Source organism: Nannospalax galili, unplaced genomic scaffold (assembly GCF_000622305.1).
Source record: "Nannospalax galili isolate Female #2095 unplaced genomic scaffold, S.galili_v1.0 scaffold257, whole genome shotgun sequence".
Lineage (NCBI taxonomy): Eukaryota > Metazoa > Chordata > Mammalia > Rodentia > Spalacidae > Nannospalax > Nannospalax galili.
In genome coordinates, this window is record NW_008340854.1 from 3,160,181 (window position 1) to 3,179,774 (window position 19,594).

General features: G+C 41.1%; 1 protein-coding gene across 1 annotated transcript in view; it reads left to right on the forward strand.

The window, feature by feature from the left end:
* The window catches only part of Mta3 (metastasis associated 1 family member 3), a 156,657-nt gene that overhangs the window by 5,610 nt on the left and 131,453 nt on the right, over window positions 1-19,594 (forward strand). Inside the window, exon 4 of the mRNA XM_029564838.1 lies at window positions 5,643-5,736. Coding sequence (XP_029420698.1) covers window positions 5,643-5,736 — 94 coding nt within the window. The remainder of the gene's footprint in view (window positions 1-5,642; window positions 5,737-19,594) is intronic.

Consider the following 19,594-nt stretch of genomic DNA (forward strand, 5'->3'; position numbering starts at 1 on the left):
TCGGATTCCCCTGGAACTGGAGTTAAGGATGGTTCATAGCTGCCATGTGGGTGCCGGGAATCGAACCCAGGTCCTCTGCAAGAGCAGTCAGGCAGTCAGTGCTCTTAACTGCTCAGCCATCTCTCCAACCCCAGTTCCAGTATCTTAAAAGGACTCTGGATGGTTCTGGGTGCAATTCTCCTCCCCCATTGGGAGGCTCAAAAGAGACAGCAAAATTTAATTTCCATATTATATGTTTACAATGCACAATGCTGTGACATTCTAAATATAGCACTTCTGTAATTTTGCTTTTATTTATGAGATTATAGTTTATGTTTTCCTTTCCTAGATACATGTTTTATATTACCTATGTATCCCTAGTGTTTAGAAGAGCTGAATGTAGCTCAGGTGATAGCGTGCTTATCTAACACATAGGAAGCTCTGGGTTCAATACCCAGTATAGAAAAGGAATTGGGTGTTGTGGTCATGCCTATAATCCCAGTACTGGAGAGATGGAGGCAGGATTGTAAATTCAAGGTCACCTTTAGCTACATAGTGCAAGGCCAACCTGGGTAACATGAGACAGTCTCAGAAAATAAAAATGTAGCCATCCTGGTGGCACAGGCCTGGAGAGGCAGGCGGTTCTGTGTGAGTTCAAGGCCAGCCTGGTCTACATAGTGAGTTCCAGGCCAACTGGGGCTACAGGGAGCCCTTGTCTCAAAAAGCCAAAAAAAAAAAAGTCTCCCCCTCTTGCTTTATTCCATATCATTTATCACCTTCAAATATTTAATTTAAGGCTGGAGGTGGCTTAGTGGTATGGTACTTGCCTATCATTTCTAAGGCTATGGGTTCCATTCCTAACACTGCAAAATGGGAAAAAAAGAAAAAAAGAAAGAAAAAAAAAAGAAAGGCAAAAAGAGGCTGGTGAGATGGTTCAGCAGGTGAAGGTGCTTGCCACCTGATCACCTGAACTCAATCCCTGGAACCCACATGGTAGGGGAGAACCAAGAACCAAGTTGTCCTCTGATCTGCATACTGGCATATGTATGCCTGGAGGCCAGAGGCATTGGATCCCCTGAGAGCTTGGATTTACCGGCATTTGTGAGCCACCCTACATGGGTGCTGGGAACTGAACTCTGACCTGTGCAAGATCAGTGTGTGCTCTTAACCAGCACCACTGAGCTGTCTGTCCAGCCTGGCTCCCCTCCCCCCATCCCCTTTATCTTTATCCTTTCTTAAAACAGGGTCTTGCTTGGTATGGTTGTGTACACCTTTAATCCCAGCACCCAGGAGGCAGAGGCAGGTGTATTTCTGTGAGATCAAGACCAGCCTGCTCTAATATAGCTAGTTCCGGGCCAGAAGACCCTGTTTCCTTTTTGTTTTGTTTGTTTTTTGGGTTTGTTTTTTTCTTTTCTTTTTTTTGAGACAGGGTCTCCCTGTAGCCCCAGCTGGCCTGGAACTCAGAAATCCCCCTGCCATTGCCTTCTGAGTGCTGGCACTAAAGTGTGTGCCACCACACCCGGCTTTAAAAAATTTTTTTTTTAATTGAATTTTTGTGTATTTCATACATAAAGTCATCTTTATAACACTTCCCCTTTCCCTTTGTCACCCTCACATAGCCCCCGTCCCAGAAGACTCTGTTTCAAAAAATTAAAACCTAAAACAAAACAAAATAGGGTCTCACATAGCCCAGGCTGGCCTTTAACTCACTGTGAGGCAAAGGATAGACCTGAATTTTCTGCCTCGGCCTCCTAAATTCTGGGATTACTGGTGTGTGCTTCCCATCCTTGAGCCTCCTTAGTGCTGGATCACAGACTTGTACTACCATGCTTTGCCCAGGGCTACATACATTTTGAAAGATTGCTTCATGACCACAATAATGAGATTTTTTTTTTTTTTTTCTTAAAAATCTGTAGGGTGTGGTGGTGCACACCTTTAATCCCAGCATTTGGGAGGCAGAAACAGGTGGATCTCTGTTAGATGGAGGCCAGACTGTCTGCCTGGCAAGTTCCAGGCTATCCTGGGCTACACAAACAAACAAATATATATGGTCTCAGGAAATAAGGAAGTTATACTCATAGATATAAATTCACTTGTTACATGTTATCGATCTTTTTTTAGGTCATGTTATAATTTCTGTGTATCTTCATAGTCTGTATATTTTGGCCACCTAATTTGCCCCCACTTTCACTTTCATGTTTAATGTCTTTGTGGAGGAGGGGAGAAGCATCACTAGCTGAGTATCTGAGGGAAGCCATCGCTCTTCTCTTGCTCATTTACACTGATATTCGCAAGTGTTTGACTTTGGAGTTTCTGTTAGAGACTGGGACTCATTTTGTACCTCAGGCTTGCCTGAAACTTACTAGAAACCCAAGTTGGCTTTGCACTCACTGTGATCCTCTGCTTCACCTCCTGAGTGCTGGGATTATAGATGTGGGACACCATACATAGCTTAGTTTTCATTTTGATAGTGTGATTTGTTTTTTGAGACAGGGCCTCATGTCTCTCAGTGTGGCCTAGAACTCCTGATTTTATTGCTTTCACCTCCTGAAAGCTGGAGGGTTAGGGTTAAGTAGGTTGTAGCCATGTGTGGCTGTGCTAGAGTGGTTAGCTGTACTTAGTTCTGCGCCCCACCCCCCACCCCGGACTAAGCATTGAGCATATGCTAGGCAAATGCCCTACCACTGAACTGTATTCTGTATTTTGTTTCATTTGAGACAAGGTCTCACACAGTATAGCCCTGCTGGCCTTGAACTTGCTGTGTAGACAGGGCTGGCCCCAAACCTGGGGCAATCCTGCTTCTTCCTACTGAGTGCTGAATACTATGTTCGGCTGCCCCACTTGTATATGCAAACTTTTGCAAATAATTTCAGAAGATTCCCTCAAGTCATTTCATGGAGTCAGGCGCTCCCCTGCCACTTGGGAATATTGGGAACAGGCACAGAAATTAGGAAAGCTCCCATCTGTTTTTTTTTTTTTTTTTTTTTTTTTTTTTTTTTTCTTTTTCTTTTGGCATATTGGGGATTGAACTCAGGGTGTTGCACGACTAGGCAAGTGTCTATCATTGAGTTGTGTCTGTGGCCCTTTTTTTTTTTGAGACAAGGTCTCAGTTTGAAGCTCAGGCTTGTCTGTCTTAATTCCTGATAATCTCTGTCTCAGCCTCCCTTGTATATGATTACAGGTGTGGTGGTGGCTCACTGAGCTCAAAATTAACTCTTAATGTCTAATGTACATGTCCTCAGTCTTTGCACTCATTTCTTTATATACCACAGTTGTAGACCAGCCACTCCTCAATGGACCATTATTTTGAATAGCGTAGCTTCAGAGAATTGGTCTGTATTTTGGAGAAGGAAAAACAGTGCTATTTTGTAGTTGTGAAGGACCCCATAGTCAAGAGTGTTGCTTATGATCTGGAAGAGAATTGCTTTTGTTGCCTGGGATTGAACCCCAGGCTGTACACATGCTTAGAATGCACCCCTTCACTGAACCACACCCTCCAGTCTTGAGGTTATTTATTTTGAATTTAGGTGTGGTGCTGCATACCCATTAATTCCAGCAGTAGGGAGGCTGACACATGGTTGTGAGTTCTAGGCCAACCTGTGTTACTTAGTGAGGTCTGAGAGATATAGAAATATTTATTCTGAATAACATCTTCATCCCTCAAGCAAGTTTCAGTAAAAATTTAATCATCTCTGTAGAGTGTTGATGTTGGAAGAGCTCACTAATGAGACCAAAATGAGAAAGCTTAGAGTTGAAATCATAGATTTTATTTACATGGAAATATTGGTCTGTTCATTTAGGAGATTGCTGGATCATTACATCTGGAGGACGAGTTTGATCACAATATTGTGAATATATTGGCATTTTAAAGGTAGAGGTTTAATAAGATTTCAGTTTTAAGGGGCGATATTTCCGCAGTACTGTACCTCACTAAAATATTGCTGTTAAACTTCATAAAATTGACAAATTTATTATAGTATATTTTATTTGAATATATATGTAAGTCCAGGGAAATTCTGAGAGCATGTTCCAAGTATGTTAGAAATTGGAAATTACAGTAACATTTTATTGTAATCTATGTGTTTTTATAAAGAGCTTGGTAATGAATGATTGACCTTCTTGAAAGCTTTCAGAATTTATCGAGAATAGAAGAGGCGCCTGGGCCTCAGCTGCGGTAAATTACAGCCTAACTGAATGCTGATTGTATTTTAGACTGTAGTCAAAAAGAAATGAAAGCTCCAATGTTCATAGCTCATGGTTTTGAATGTTTTCATACGTGAAGGTAAAGTAAGTACTACTAAGATTACTGACTGTGTGGACTCCAGGGAACTGGAGAATGTTTTTCCAGGTCCATTCTGTGTGGTGCCTGCTGCACTTACAGAGGTTTACCATAGCTGAGTGTCAGATGCTTAGGGCAGGGTCTGGAGGATGTTACACTTAATCTGTGGTATGTGACAATGAGTTTGAAGAGGACTGATTGTAATGTCACAAATAAATTATATGTGGCTTTTAATATTTGAGGGATTAACCTGGCATGGTTGTGTAGGAGGCAGGATGATCAGGAGAGGAATTCATGGCCAGGCTAGTCTACAGGAAACTCTGTCTCAAAAACATACAAAATTAGGGGTATTGCTCTCTCTCTCTCTCTCTCTTTTTTAAAATAGGATCTCCTTGTAGCCCCAGCTGGCCTGGAACTCCCTATGTAGACCAGGCTGGCCTCAATCTCACAGAGAGTCACTTGCCTCTGCCTTCAGAGTACTGAGATTAAAGGCAAGCACCACCAGCACTGCCTTCTGGGAATCATGCCTTGGAGTAGGGCTGAAACTTCTGACTTCTTCCTGAGGGTCTCCCCCAGCTGACCTGAACTCACTATGTAGACCAGGCTGTAGACCAGGCTGGCCTTGAACTCACAATGATCTGCCTGCCTCTGCCTCCTGAGTGCTGAGATTAAAGGTGTTTTTATTGTATTTATTATTTATTAATATTTTATTATTTTTATTTTATGTGTATGCGCGTATTGCCTGCATGTAGTTAAGTGCACCTGTGTCATGCAATGCCTGCAGAGGACAGAAGAGGTTGTTGGATTCCCTGGAACTGGAGTTATGGACAGTTGTTAGCCATCACGTGGGTGTTGGGATTTGAACCTGGGTCTTCTGCAAGAACAGCCAGTGTTCTTACCCTCTGAGCCATCTCTCCAGCCCCTTTATTTTATTTTTTAAAATATTTTATTTATTATTTTTATTTTATGTTATGTGTGTTTTACCTGCATGTAAGTAAGTGCACCTGTGTCGTGCAATGCCCGAGGAGAACAGAAGCTGTCAGATCCCCAGGAACTGGAGTTACAGACAGTTGTTAGCTGCCATGTGGGTACTGGGATTCGAACCCAGGTCTTCTGTAAGAACAGTGTTCTTAACCACTGAGCCATCTCTCCAGCTCCTCCCTGAGTTTTTAAAACAGGGTCTTATGCTGTCTTGGAGCTCCTGAACCTCTATGTAGATCAGATTAGCTTCTAACATTTTGTACTCCTCCTGTCTCAGGCTTCGAAGTGCTGGGATTATAGGTATGTGCCACCACACCCAGCAGTGGCATTTAGGTACATTTTTATCCTTGCGCTACATCCTAGGTTCCATAGCCATGTGACTTTTATTTTTCTTATTTCTTAGACTGCAAGTGGAAACGTGGAAGCAAAAGTAGTGTGCTTTTACAGACGACGTGATATTTCCAACACGCTTATAATGCTTGCGGATAAGCATGCTAGTAAGTGAAATGTTTTCCTTTTGGATCAGAAAAATGTTTTGTGTTTTTCATGACATGAGGAAAATGCTTTTGCTTTTTTAAAAAATATTTTATTTATTATTTTTATTTTATGTGTATGAGTGTATTGCCTGCATATATGTGAGTGCACCTGTGTGTTACAATGCCGAGGAGGTCAGAAGAGGGCTTCAGAGTCCCTTGGAACTGGAGTTAAGGACAGTTGGTAGCTGCCATGTGGGTGCTGGGAATCGAACCCGGGTCCTCTGCAAGAGCAGTCAGTGCTCTTAACCACTGAGCCATCTCTCTAGCCCCTCTTTGCTTCTTTAAAAAATTTTTTTTTATTTATTATTTTTATTTTATATGTATGAATGTATTGCCTGCATGTATGTGAGTGTACCCATGTCGTGCAGTGCTGTGGAGGTCAGAAGAGGGCTTCGGATTCCCCTGGAACTGGAGTTAAGGACAGTTGGTAGCTGCCATGTGGGTGCTGGGAATCGAACCTGGGTCCTCTGCAAGAGCAGTCAGTGCTCTTAACTGCTGAGCCTTCTCTCCAGCCCCCCCCTTTGCTTCTTAAAGAAAAAAAAATTATAGTATGTGTGTGTGGGGGTCACTCACATGCCATGGTGCCTGGAGTCAGTTCTGTCTTTTCACTTTTGTGTGGGGGGTCCATGGATTGTCAGGGTTATTGGCATATCCTCTGAACCATCTAGTGGAACCCCTGTTTTGCTCTAATTTTCCTTGTGGTAAATGGGAGTAATTTTTGGTGTGGTAAATTTTGATGTGGTATGGTGTTTTTATGTGTGTATGTGTACAAAATACAAAAATGTAATTTATATGTACTAATATGATTTGTATCTATTAAAATTTATTATTTATTTTTATTTTTTGTATGAGTGTATTACCTGCATGTATGTTCTGTAATGCCTGCAGAGGTCAGAAAGGGTGTCAGATCCCCTGGAACTGGAGTTATAGATGGTTGTTAGCCACTGTGTGGGTGCTGGGAGTTGAACCCAGGTCCTCTGCAGGTGCAGTCAGTGCTTCTAACTGCTGAACCATCTTTCTAGTCTTGATTTGTGTGTGTGTGTGTGTGTGTGTGTGTGTGTGTGTGTATAAAATTTTTGTTTGTGTGGTGGCAGGAATTGAACTCAAGACATCATGCATGCTACATGCATGCTACCTCTGAGCTACATCCCAGCTCCAGTTGGCTTTCTTTAGTTTGCATCATGCATACTTTTATTAGTGTTACATATTGTTTTTTCTCTTAAAATTTTAGTTTTTTAAATTTTATGTGCATGAGTGTAATGCCTGCATGTATGTAGTAAGCACACCTGTGTCGTGCAAGGCCCATGGAGAAGAGGGTGTTGGATCTCCTGGAACTAGAGTTATGGATGGCTGTTAGCCAGCGTGTGGATGCCGGCAACTGAACCCAGATCCTCTGAAAGAGCAGCCAGCACTCTTAACCACTGAGCCATCTCTCTAGCCCCTTTTTTCTTATTTTTGAGACAGGGTTGCCTATGTAACCCTGGTTCTGCCCCCCAGTTCTGGGATTAAAAGCATGGGCCAATGTGCCCTGCTAGTTAGCATATTGAAATAAAAGTTTTTGAAAGTGGGCTTTAGCAAACGGGAGAGTGTTTTGCCATTGTTTGTTTTGAGTGGTGCTTTCTTTGAGGGTACAGATTTAAGGAAATTTACATTTCATTGGTATTAATGGAGAATACTTTTTCTCTGTCTAAAACAACTGAGTAATCTTTAACTTTTTTTTTTTTTTTTTTTAGCAGCAATTTTCTGTGTAGGCTAAACTTGCCTGGAACTCATGATCTTCCTACCTCGCCCTCCTAAGTGCTTGAGTGCTCTAAATGTAGACCTGTGTTACCATATCCAGCTAATATTTACATTTTTTTCACCTCAGTGTTTATTATTACATATTTATGCTATTAGGTATTTATAAAAATAAAATTTTGCCAGAAAAATAAATTACCAAGTCTTATTTAGATATGGAGAATTCTGGGACTTGGAGAGTTGGCTCGGCGGTTAAGAACACTATTCTTGCAGAAGACCAGGGTTTGAATCCCAGCACCCACATGGCAGCTAACAACTGTCTATAACTCTAGTTCCAGAGGATCCGACAGTCTCTTCTGTCCTCCCCAGGCATTGCACGACATGGGTGCACTTACCTACAGGCAGGCAGCATATGCATACACATAAAATAAAAATAATAAATAAAATATTAAAAAAGATACGGAGAATTCTAACAAGTGTGGTTTTTTGTAGCTTATTCGTGTATGTAATGTATGTACAGGTGCAATGTGGGGGTCAGGGGTTGACATCAGGATATTTTCTTTTGTAAGACAGAGTTTCATGTAGCCCAGGCTACCTTTGAGCTTGTTATGCAGGTGAGTCTGACCTTGTAACCCCGATATTCCTGCCTCTACCTCCCAAGAGCTGGGATCACAAGTGTGGGCCACTCCTCCTGGATGTTTGCTTTCTATCGCTTCTGACCATGTCTTTGTTTTGAGATAGGGTTTTTACGCTGTACTCTGAACTGATAATGTAGCCCAAGCTGGCCTTGAACTCTTGGCAATCTTGTCTCATCTTCCTGGTGCTGAGATTACAAGCAGGAACCACCAAGTCTGGCTTGAGTTCTTTGAGATTCTAGATGTTTAATCCCCCATCAGATACTTAGTTGGCAAAAACTTTCTTTCCTATGTGGACCGTCGACTCATTCTGTTGATGTTTTTCTTTGCTATGAAGCTTTTTAATTTTATGCAATTTCATTGGTCAATTTTTAATATTATTTCTTATCCCGTTGGAATACTTTTCAGAAAGTCCTTGTCTATTCCTATGTCTTGAAGTATTTTTTAGGTCTTACATCTATTTTGAATTGATTTTTGTACAGGTGAAAGGTAGGGATTTAGTTATTCTTCTACAGATGCCTGTCTACTTTTCCCAGTACCATTTGTAGAGAACAGTTTTTTTCTCCTCTATTGTATGTTTCTGACCCATTTTCCAAAAGTTCAGTGATTGTAGTGGTGTGGGTTTGTTCCTAGGTCCTCTATTCTATGCTGTTCAATTGCACTGGTCTGTGTGTCTTGCGCCAGTACATGCTGTTGTGTTACTATGGCTCTGAAGTATAATTTGATTTTTGTGGGTTTTTTTTTTTTTTTTTTTGGAGACAGTCTCCCTGTAGCCTCATCTGGCCTGTAACTCTCTATGTAGAGCAGGCTGACCTTGATCTCACAGAGATCCACCTGCCTCTCTGCCTCCCAAGTGCTAGTATTAAAGGCGTTTGTCACCACGCTGGGCTGGAGTATAATTTGAGATGAGAGCTTGTGATAACTCGCAGCATTGCCCTTTCTGCTTAGGATTGCTTTATTCGGTATTAAACTCTTCAGTGTTATTCAGAGTTTTTGTGCTTTCACGTGAATTTCAGGATTCTTTTTCTATCTCTGCAAAGAATGTCACTGGGATTTTGATGGGAATTGCACTGAATTTGTAGATGACTTTTGTCAGTATATCCATTTTCACAATGCTCGCGGATCTGTGTGCATGGGCTGCCCTTCTGTCTTCCAGTGCCATCTTTAATTTTTTTTTTCAATGTACTTTGTTTTTTGAGAACAGGGTCTCAGTGTATCCCAGGCTGACCTCAAACTTGCTGAAAATGATCATGAATTTATCCTCCTGCCTCCACTTCTCAAGTGCTGAGATTACAGGAGTATAACACTATTCCTGGTTTATGTGGCACTGGGGAGTGAACCTAGGGCTTTGTGTGCTAGGCAAACACTGTACCAACTGAGCAATATCCCCAGCCCGTCTTCTTCAGTTTTGTCCTTTAGTTTCATTCTTCATTGGTTTCAAGTTTTCATTGTAGTGACCTTGACCTCCTTGGTTAGGTTCATTATTAGACTATTTATTTATTTATTTATTTATTATTTGTTTATTTGACAGGGTCTCATAGTCCAGGCTAGCCTTGGACTCACTATATAGTTGAGGATGGCTTTGAACTCTTGATCCTTCTGCTTCCTGAGTGCTGAGAGTACAGGTGTGTGCCACCACGCCTGGATATTTAATTTAATTTAATTTTATATTTTAAGAATGTTTATTTTGTGGGGTGTGTGTGTGTGTGTGTGTGTGTGTGTGTGTGTGTGTGGTGTGTGTGTGTGTGTGTACGTACAAGTGCAGGTGCATGCGGAGGCCAAAGGATTCCCCGAGGCTGGAATTATAGGCAGTTGTGAGCTGGGAATTGAACTCAAGTCCTCTGCAAGAACAGTATATGCTTAACAGCTGAGCTATCTCACCAGCCTTTATTTATATAGTTTGTTTTGATGCTATTGTGAATGCGACGTGACAGTTTTTCCTCTTGTAGCCCAGGCTGACCTTGGATGCATGCGGAGGCCAAAGGATTCCCCGAGGCTGGAATTATAGGCAGTTGTGAGCTGGGAATTGAACTCAAGTCCTCTGCAAGAACAGTATATGCTTAACAGCTGAGCTATCTCACCAGCCTTTATTTATATAGTTTGTTTTGATGCTATTGTGAATGCGACGTGACAGTTTTTCCTCTTGTAGCCCAGGCTGACCTTGGACATGCTGTGTAGCTAAGAATGATATTGAACATCTGGTCCTCCTCCCTCCACTTCCCAAGTGCTGGGATTATAGGCATGGGCCACCACACCTGGTTAATTATTGATGTTTTATGTTGATATTATTTCCTGCTACTTTGTTGAAACTGTTGATTGGCTCTAAGAATTTTTTTTGAGACAGGGTCTCACTTTGTACCCTAGTTAGCTTGGAACTTGTTATATAGATCAGGCTAGCCTCAAACTCAGAATTTCACCTGCTTCTGCCTCTCAAGTGCTGAGATTAAAGGTGTGCACTATCATGCTTAATTTTGTAGGTTTTAAAAAAATTTTAAATTTGGCCAGGCATGGTGGCACACGCCCAGCACTTGGGAGGCAGAGGCAGGTGGATCTCTGTGAGTTCAAGGCCAGCCCGGTCTATTCCAGGACAGCTGGGGCTACAGGGAGACCCTGTCTCAAAAAAACCAAAAAAAAAAAAAAAAATTTTTTTTTTAAATTTGTTTATTTTCCGTGTATGAGTGTTATGCTTGCATGTGTGTAAGTGTACCCATGTTGTACAATGTCCAAGTATGCTAGAAGAGGGCATCAGATCCCCTGGAACTGGAGTTACAGACAGTTGTTAACCACCCCGTGGATGCTGGGATTCAAACCTAGGTCGTCTGCAAGAACAGCCAGTGCTCTTAACCACTGAACCATCTCTCCGGTCCCTAAGTTTGTATCTTTAAAAGCTTGCTTTACTGCCTAAAATGTGATCTACTTTAGAGGAAGTTCCACAGGCTGATGAGATGAATGTAAACTTTGGAGCTGTTAGATTGAATATTTTCTAGGCACTTGTTGAGTCCATTTCATCTATGTGCCACTAACTCTAGTTTGTTGATTTATCATTATTGTTATTTGGTTTAGATGATCTGTTGGTGACACCTGGCTATTGAAGTCATCCATTGTCATTGCATCTAGACCTGTCTGTCACTATATCCAATAATGTTTCCTTTAGGATGAGACAAAGTATACCAACATTCAGTGCACATATATTTTCAATCATTGTATGTCCATGATGGCTTGCTGTCTTTATTAATGTGTGGTAGCCTTCTTTATACCTCCTTAGGATTTTTATTTTGAAGCCTGCTTTTTCAGATATGCATATAGCTAGCCCTGCTTGGCTTTAGGTTCTGTTTGCTTTCGACTATCATTTTCCATTCTTTTACTTTCTGTTGGTGTAATTGCTTATGAAGTGAGTTTCTCTTTTTTCTTTGTTTTTGTTTTTTCAGACTGGGTCTCCCTGTAACCCCAGCTGGCCTGAACTATGTAGACCAGGCTGGCCTTGAACTCACAGAGATCCTCCCACTTCTGCCTCCAGGATTAAAGGCATGTGCCATCATACCTGGCCTATTTTTACTTATTTTTTAAATATTTATTTTCATTTTATGTATTTGAGTGTTTTACCTGCATATATTTAAGTGCACCATGTGTGTACAGTGCCCAAGAAGGCCAGAAGAGGCCATCTGATCCCCTGAAACTGGAGTTATAGATGGTTTTGTGTCATCGTGTGGGTACTGAGAACTGAACCTGGGTCCTCTGCAAGAGCAGCAAGTGCTCTTAACTGCTGAGCCATCTCTCCAGCCCCTGTTTTAAACAATTTTAAGAATTACGTTTCTCAGCACTCGGGAGGCAGAGGCAGGTGGAACTCTGTGGGTTCAAGGCCAGCCTGGTCTACATAGTGAGTTCCAGGACAGCTGGGGCTACAGGGAGACCCTGTCTCAAAAAACCAAAAAAAAAGAAAAAGAATTACATTTCTTACACATGCCATGGCTCTTTCCCTCTGCCATGTAGGTCCTGGAGATTGAACTGAGGTTGTTAGGCTGGACAGCAGAAGCCAACTTTCCAGTTCCTATTATTTTTATTAATACTTATATTTATTAATATATGTGCTTATATTATTTTAGTTGTGTATGTGTGTGTGGGGGGGGGTTGCCCACAGAGGCCCAAAGAGGGCACGATCACTTAGAGCTAGAATTACAGGTGTTTATGAGTCTCCTGATGTGGATGCTGGACCGAACTCCTGTCTTCATGATAAAGTAACAATACAGTAAAAACAATTAAATCCCAAGCTAGCGCAGAGGCAGAGGCAGGCTGGTCTCTGTGAGTTCAAGGCCAACCTGGTCTATATAGTGAGTTCCAGGCTAGCTGGGGCTATAGGGAGACCCTGTCTCAAAACACCAAAATAAATAAATAAATAAAGTAATAAAATAAAGTAATAAAAACAAGACAACTACTGTGCTACCAATAGCCATAGAAAATAAAATCACAAAATAACATAAAATATGAAATGAAAGGTATTAGAGTTGAAGATGACAATGGTGAACTAACAGAGTCGGGTGGGGAAAGAGAAAGAAGACAGAAGCAGAGGTAAATAGATGGAAGTAATTATTCTGAGTGAAGTAGCTTAGACCCAGAAAGAATTTGGAGAAAACTCTTTCCAGGTCCTCTGATGCTGGGATTTGCCTGTCCTGTGTATTTCTCCCAGGGGTTGTGGGTCCTAGCTGGGGTCTGTTGCAGCTCCTTTCTGTTTCTATAGCATAGGTTGGTGCTGTGTGGGGGCCTTGGGCTAGGCCCACCAGGGTATGTTGCCACTGGGTGCCATATTCATTTCAGAAGCTTGCCTTCTGAATTGCTACTGGCCCTAATGAGCTTTGCTGTCTCTGGACTTTTCATCTTTGGGCCAGGCAGGCTCTCTTTGGCTCCAGAAACACCCCTAGTTTGTACAGCCAGCGTTGGCCAGTGTCCCAGCTGAGTGACTAGAATGGGAGGACTGAGGGAATTGGGTGCACTCCTTGCCTAGTCTCTGCTCTCAAACTCTGCACCCCAGTAACTACCCTGAGCATACAAGGAAGCTGCAGAAATCCAGTGATCTGGATCTGGCCTCAGAGCTCTTTGTGTGTATAAAATATAATGCACACACACACACACATACACGTATATATGTATATGTATTTAATCTAAACATCAGGACTAGGGAATGTATCTCTGGACAGAGTGCTTGAGAAGCTTGTACAAGTTCCTGGGTTGTGTTTGATCTCCTGCACTACAAACAAATGAACTTTCTATTTCCTGGTTCCATAATGCTCAGAGTGTTAAACTTAAATTTTTTCCTGAGTATTAAAATTTTAATATTAAAAAACTTTTGATAATTACTGTGAGATCACAGAAGCTGCTCCTTCAGAGAGCCATGGCTTGTATTTTATCTAGTACCTTCCCTAAGCTGCTAAACTTCTAGCATGTCACAGCCCCAAGACAGGGTAGGACAGTAGGATTAATTTCCTAAATTACAGCTTTATCTCCTACCTAGCACCCTCCCTAAACTGCTAAGTTCAGAGACCTGTCCACTCTGAAGTCTACAAATGTGTATTTCCTTTGTTCTGTGGGTTGATGTTGGATCTCAAATCCCAGCTTCTCCTGCTGAGTGGCCAGTGTTATTTAAGGCCTGATCACCTGAACTCCCTCTGAGTGCTTTGCTCCACCGAACCTGGAAATAATCTTCATTTATTTGAAACAGTTACAAAACACAAAAATACATTTCCTGGGACTAGGAGGGGGAGATGTTAGAAATTGGGTTTAGGGCCTCTTGAATGTTAGGTAGTGCTCTACCACTTAGCTACTCGCCTGTAGGGCATAGCTAGCTATACAACATGTACATCTACATTTTTACTGCATTATTATAATGATTTAGTAATAACAATAATAGGGCCTGTTGCATATCCTAGGCAAGCACTCTACCACTGAGTTAGGTTACATGTATGAGCTATGTATGAGCTACATTAAAAAAAAAAAATGGGGCTGAAGAGATGGCTCAGCAGTTAAGATCACTGGCGATTCTTACAGAGGACCTGGGTTTGATTCCCAGAACCCACATGGCGGCTAACAACCATCAGTAACTCCAGTTCCAGGGGATCCAACATCCTCTTCTGACCTCTGCAGGCATTGCATGACACGGGTGCACTTACATGCAGGCAATACATATAAAATAAAATAATAATAAAAATTCTTTAAAAGGTAATATAATTATTTTCAAACAAATATAGAGTGAAAAATTGTCAGGAACATTATTTAGCTTCCCAGCACTCAGAAGGCAGAGGCAGGCAGATCTCTTGAGTTCAAGGCCAGCCTGGTCTACATAGTGAATTCTAGGCCAGCTAGGGCTACAGGGAGACCCTACCTCAAAAAGTCCAATATATATATATTTTTTTTCCTTTGAGAATTCATACATGTATGCATTGTATTTTAATCATATTCACCCTGACTCCTCTCTCTGCATATATGCTTTTTAAGATTTATATAAAAAAGATTTGTATTTCACATTTACTCTCCTGTTTACTCCAATGTTTCTTGTATTGCTTTACCATTATTTTTAAACTATATTGTGCTGCTAGGCATGGTGGTTCATGCCTTTAATCCAGCACTTCAGAGGCAGAGGCAGGCAGATCTCTATGAGTTCCAGGCTAGCCTTGTCTAGAAAGAGAGTTCCAGATTAGTAAGAGATTCATGGTGAGATCCTGTCTCAAAATAAAATAAAAAGTTATATTGTGTTTTGCTTTGCTGAAAAAAATCTTTATCTAATTTTTCCTGTGAAAGGTATTGGTGATAAACTTTCTAAATCTTTGCATTCCTCAAATGTCTTTATTTTATTGGCATACATGTTGTTAGTTGGGTCTTCATAGAATTTTGGACTCAAAATATTTTTCTCCTAGAACTTTGAAGAAATTGCTCATTTTGGTTATCCATTGTTAAGCCTGGTGTCAGTCTGATTCTCTTTTGTAGGTCATGGTTTTTCCACTCTAATGGTTTGTCCTTTAGAATAGACCTTCTGAAATTTTGCTAGAATGTCTGTGTGTGGGATTTCCTCCAAAGGCTGCTGTGCATCTTTGGTGACATTCATCTTCGTCTCTGTGGATTTCTTCTAGATGCCTATTCAGTGCTCAGTAACATCTATTCTGTGAATTGTGTCATCTATTTGTCAATTTTTTTTTTTTTTTTGTCTTTTTGAGACAGGGTCTCCCTTGTAGCCCTAGATGTCCTCGAACTTGCTAGTAGACCAGGCTGGCCTTGAACTCACAAAGATCCACCTGCCTCTGCCTCCCAAGTGCTGGGACTACAGGCATGCACCACCATGCCCGGCTCTTATTTGTTAATTTTTGTTGCTTAGAAACAGGGTCTCAGTGTATAGCTCTGACTGATCTTCAACTTACTATATAGCCCACACTGACCTCTAACTAATGACAATCCTCCTGTCTCAGGCATCTGTTAAGTGGAATGATAGATGTGCACAACCATACATGGCTTCTTCAAGTTCACATTTAAAGCCTGCTATAAGCACATAGACCTAGTGAACCTCATGGTTTTCCAAATCAAGTTTAAGGCCCTGCTAGGTGTCAGGGTACACCCCTGTATTCCAGTACTGGGGAGTTGGAGGCAGGAGGATTAGGAGTTCAAGGCCCACCATGGCTCCCTTGAGACAGAGGGCTAGCCCTATCCTTGGTGACCCATCTCAGTTCATTCCAGGCTACTACTGCCACTTGATAGGGGTTGGCATCAAATCTATTTTCTATCACTGTGGTAAGTAATAAACTTTCATTTATAAGTTATTTTCCTCCTATTTTATGTTTTTTATTTTGTGAATGACATTTTATAATTAGCAGTCACAGCAAGTTTGTGTCTCATTAGTCAGATTATTATCAACTGTAAATATTACAAAGTTTTATTATTTGACAAGTTAATTATGTTTTATGGTATGCATTTTCTTATTGATCTCTTCTTTCAAATGTTAATGGTTTCTTTTTTTTAAACAAAGCGCGATGTTCATACTTTAATATTTATGTCATATTGCTTATTGATCATTAAATGAGGCATTCTAGTAATTAGGTATTCTTAAGCTTTTAAAAAGGCTATGTGTTAGTTTTACTTTTATAATTATATGACATAATTTATGGGTTGGAAAATCCTAGTGTTTTATATTTTCATGAATAGTTGAGTGAAAGCCATTTTTATAATTAGTGTAGCTAGTCTCCCACGGGTTATCTTTGTTTTGCTTTGCTTTATGAGATGGGGATCTCACTATGTAGCCTAGAACTTACTGTGCAAACCAGATTGGCTTTGAACTTGCAGCAAACTTCCTGCCTACATTTTACGAGTGCTGGCATTACAGGTATGTGCCACCCAATTACCTTTTAAAAAAGAAAATCTTTTAGTTCTGGGAATGTACATCAGTTGGTAAAATGATTGCCTAGCAAACACAAAGCCCTGAATTCATAAATCCAGTGCCTCATAAATCATGTGTGGTGGTGCATGCCTGTAATCCCAGCACCAGAAAAACTGAGAGAAGAGGGTCAGAAGTTCAAGGTCATCCTTAGCTACATAGCAAGTTTGAAGTTTGTTTGAGTTACATGAGACACCATCTCAACCAAGTAGAGGCTGGAGATGTTGCTCTTAAAAGCATTTACTGTTCTTGCAGAAGATCCAGGTTCGATTCCCAGCATCCGCATGGTGGCACACAACCTCCATTTCTAGACATTCTGATGTCCTCTTTTGACCTCCGTGGGCACTGTATGCACATGGTATACATGCAGGCAAAGCACTCATGCACATAAGATAAAATTTAAAAAATCTTAAAAGAAAAACCAAGCAAGTGAAAAGGAAAACAGAAAAGAAAATCTTTTAATGAAGTTATTGAAGTACAGTTTTTGCAGTAATTTTCTTTTCTTTTTCTTTCTTTCTTGTTTTGGTCTTTTTGAGACAGGATCTTCCTGTAGCCCCAGCTGGCTTGGAACTGACAGAGATCCACCTGCCTCTGCCTCCCAAGTGCTGGGATTAAAGGTGTGTGCCATCATGCCCAGCTCTGCAGTAAATTTTTAAATCAAATTTATTTTGTATTTTTTGAAACATTGTATTGCTTTGTTCCACTGGATTGGAGCTCAAATTCACCACCCTTATATCTCAGTCTGCCAATTCCTGGGTTTACTTCCATATGTATGTCATCACACTTGGCTATTAAAGTCTTCATAGTTCTACTATTATTTATATATTTTTTTCTTTTTGAGGTAGTGTCAGGGTTGGAACCCAAAACCTTGTTCATCCTAGACAAGTGTTTCCCCTTGCCCTCTACTAGTCCTTTTTTTTTCTTAGAAGCTCTCATGTAACCCAGGCTGGCCTTAACTTTAATGTATAGTTGAGAATGACCTTGGACTCCTAATGCTTCTGCCTCAAACTCTTGAGTGCTAGGATTTTATATATATGTGTATATATATATATAATTTATTGTTTAAATTTTAAAAATTGTGTGTGTGTGTGTGTGTGTGTGTGTGAGTGAATGAGTGCAGGTACATGCCTGTGGAGGTCAGAGGATAACTTCAGATGTCAGTCCTAGCCTTCCACCTTGTTTCAGCAAGGTCTCTTCATGGTCTGTCCACTGTGTATGTCAGACCAGGGGGCCTATGAACTCTTGGAATTCTTCTATGCACTCCTCCCATTTCACTATGGGAGCACTGGGATTATTATAAACTCTTGTCCTACACTCCTGACCACTTTACATGGTTTCTGGGGATTCAAACTCAGATTTTCATGCTTTCACAGATGCTTTTACCCCTGGAGCCATTTCCCTAACCCTTAACTAATTTCTTTTATCTTTTCAAAGGACTTGCTCCTACTTTTTACCCCTGCATTAGGGTAGTTGTAGGAATTTAATCAAGTTCCTTGCAAATCAATAAGAGATATAGAAAACAGTAGCTTTTTATTTTATTTTAAATTTCTTTTAAAAATATTTTATTATTATTTTTATGTGTATGGGTGTTATGCCTGCATGTATGTAAGTATACCCATGTCATGCAATGCTGGAGGAGGTCAGATGAGGGCGTCAGATTACCCTGGAAATAGAGTTAGGGACAGTTGTTAGCTACCACGTGGGTGCTGGGAATCAAATCCAGGTTCTCTGCAAGAGCAGTCAGTGATCTTAACTGCTGAGCCATCTCTCTAGCCCCAACAGTAGTTTTTAAAAAAAAATTATTTATTTTTATTTATTTGTATGAGTATTTTGCCTGCGTGAATGTATGTGTACCTGTGCATGCAATGCTCACAGAGGCTAGAAAATGGTGTTGAATCCCCTGCAACTGGAGTTGTAGATGATTGTTAGCTGCCATGTGGGTGCTGGGAGTCGAACCCTTCAGCCCTAGAAAACAGTAGCTTTGTGTATCAGTCAAAGTTAATAAAAGAAACACCACTCGATTTGATTTATTACTGGATAATTAAGGATGGCAGAACAGATCTTTGGAGGACTTGAAGAATAACTCTGGGAACTGATCCACATGGCTGCCCAGTCCCTCTGAAACCTTTGGAGCTGTGCTGGTAGTGTGCTTTTCAGGTGACTCATTGCCAGGCAGTTGGAAAATGCTCACTGGAAGCTTGAATCCACAGTTGGGGAAGTCATATCAAACTAACAATGCCTGAACCTTTTTTAATCCCCAGGAACACAGGTGCAGAGGAGCTCTTTTAATGTCACTTGTTAGAGGTGACAGTTCAGAGCCTCTAGATGTCCCTAGCCTCATAGCCACTCAGTGCATCTCATGCCTGTTCTACCCCAAACTTGGAGTTTGGGAAGCGGGGAATGAGCTATGTGCTGATTTTTCCAAATGGAAGGGAGAAGGTTGAGGAAACCCAGATGTCTAATGCAGTGTGACTTTGTGGACCATGAGGGTGTTAGTGTTGGTGCTGCAGATGGACTTTGTTAGCCTGTGGCTCACAGATACAAACTTTTTACTGTAGGGCACAGTGGTGGGGTAGAGGTGAACACTTGAAACACACAGGAAGGATACTTAACCACTGTCAGGGCAGATGATTCTTGAACAGTTTGAGTTGTTTATTCAGCATTGTGTATCAGGTGGCTGACTTCCTAGAACTGGAACCCGGAAACCCCAAATCCAGGTGTTTTAATGACTGCTTGCTCAGGGTCTTACTCTGTGTTCATTCACTGTACAGCTCATTGAGTGTCTCAGTATGAATAGAGAGGCCTGTGTTGGGGATGTGAGCAGAGCTCAAGACGTTTTCCCTGTCCTCAGAAAACTTTACTCCTGTGGTTCACAGGCCTTTTCATTCCAGGATATGGTAGTGGGGTACTGATGAACACTTGAGGCACACAGGAGGGATGCTTCGCCATTGTCAGGGCAGCTTCTAAAGTGATGCTGGTGCTATTAGGAAATTATTCTTGACAAAATTTGAGTTGCTTATCATAAGTTTTCATTAAG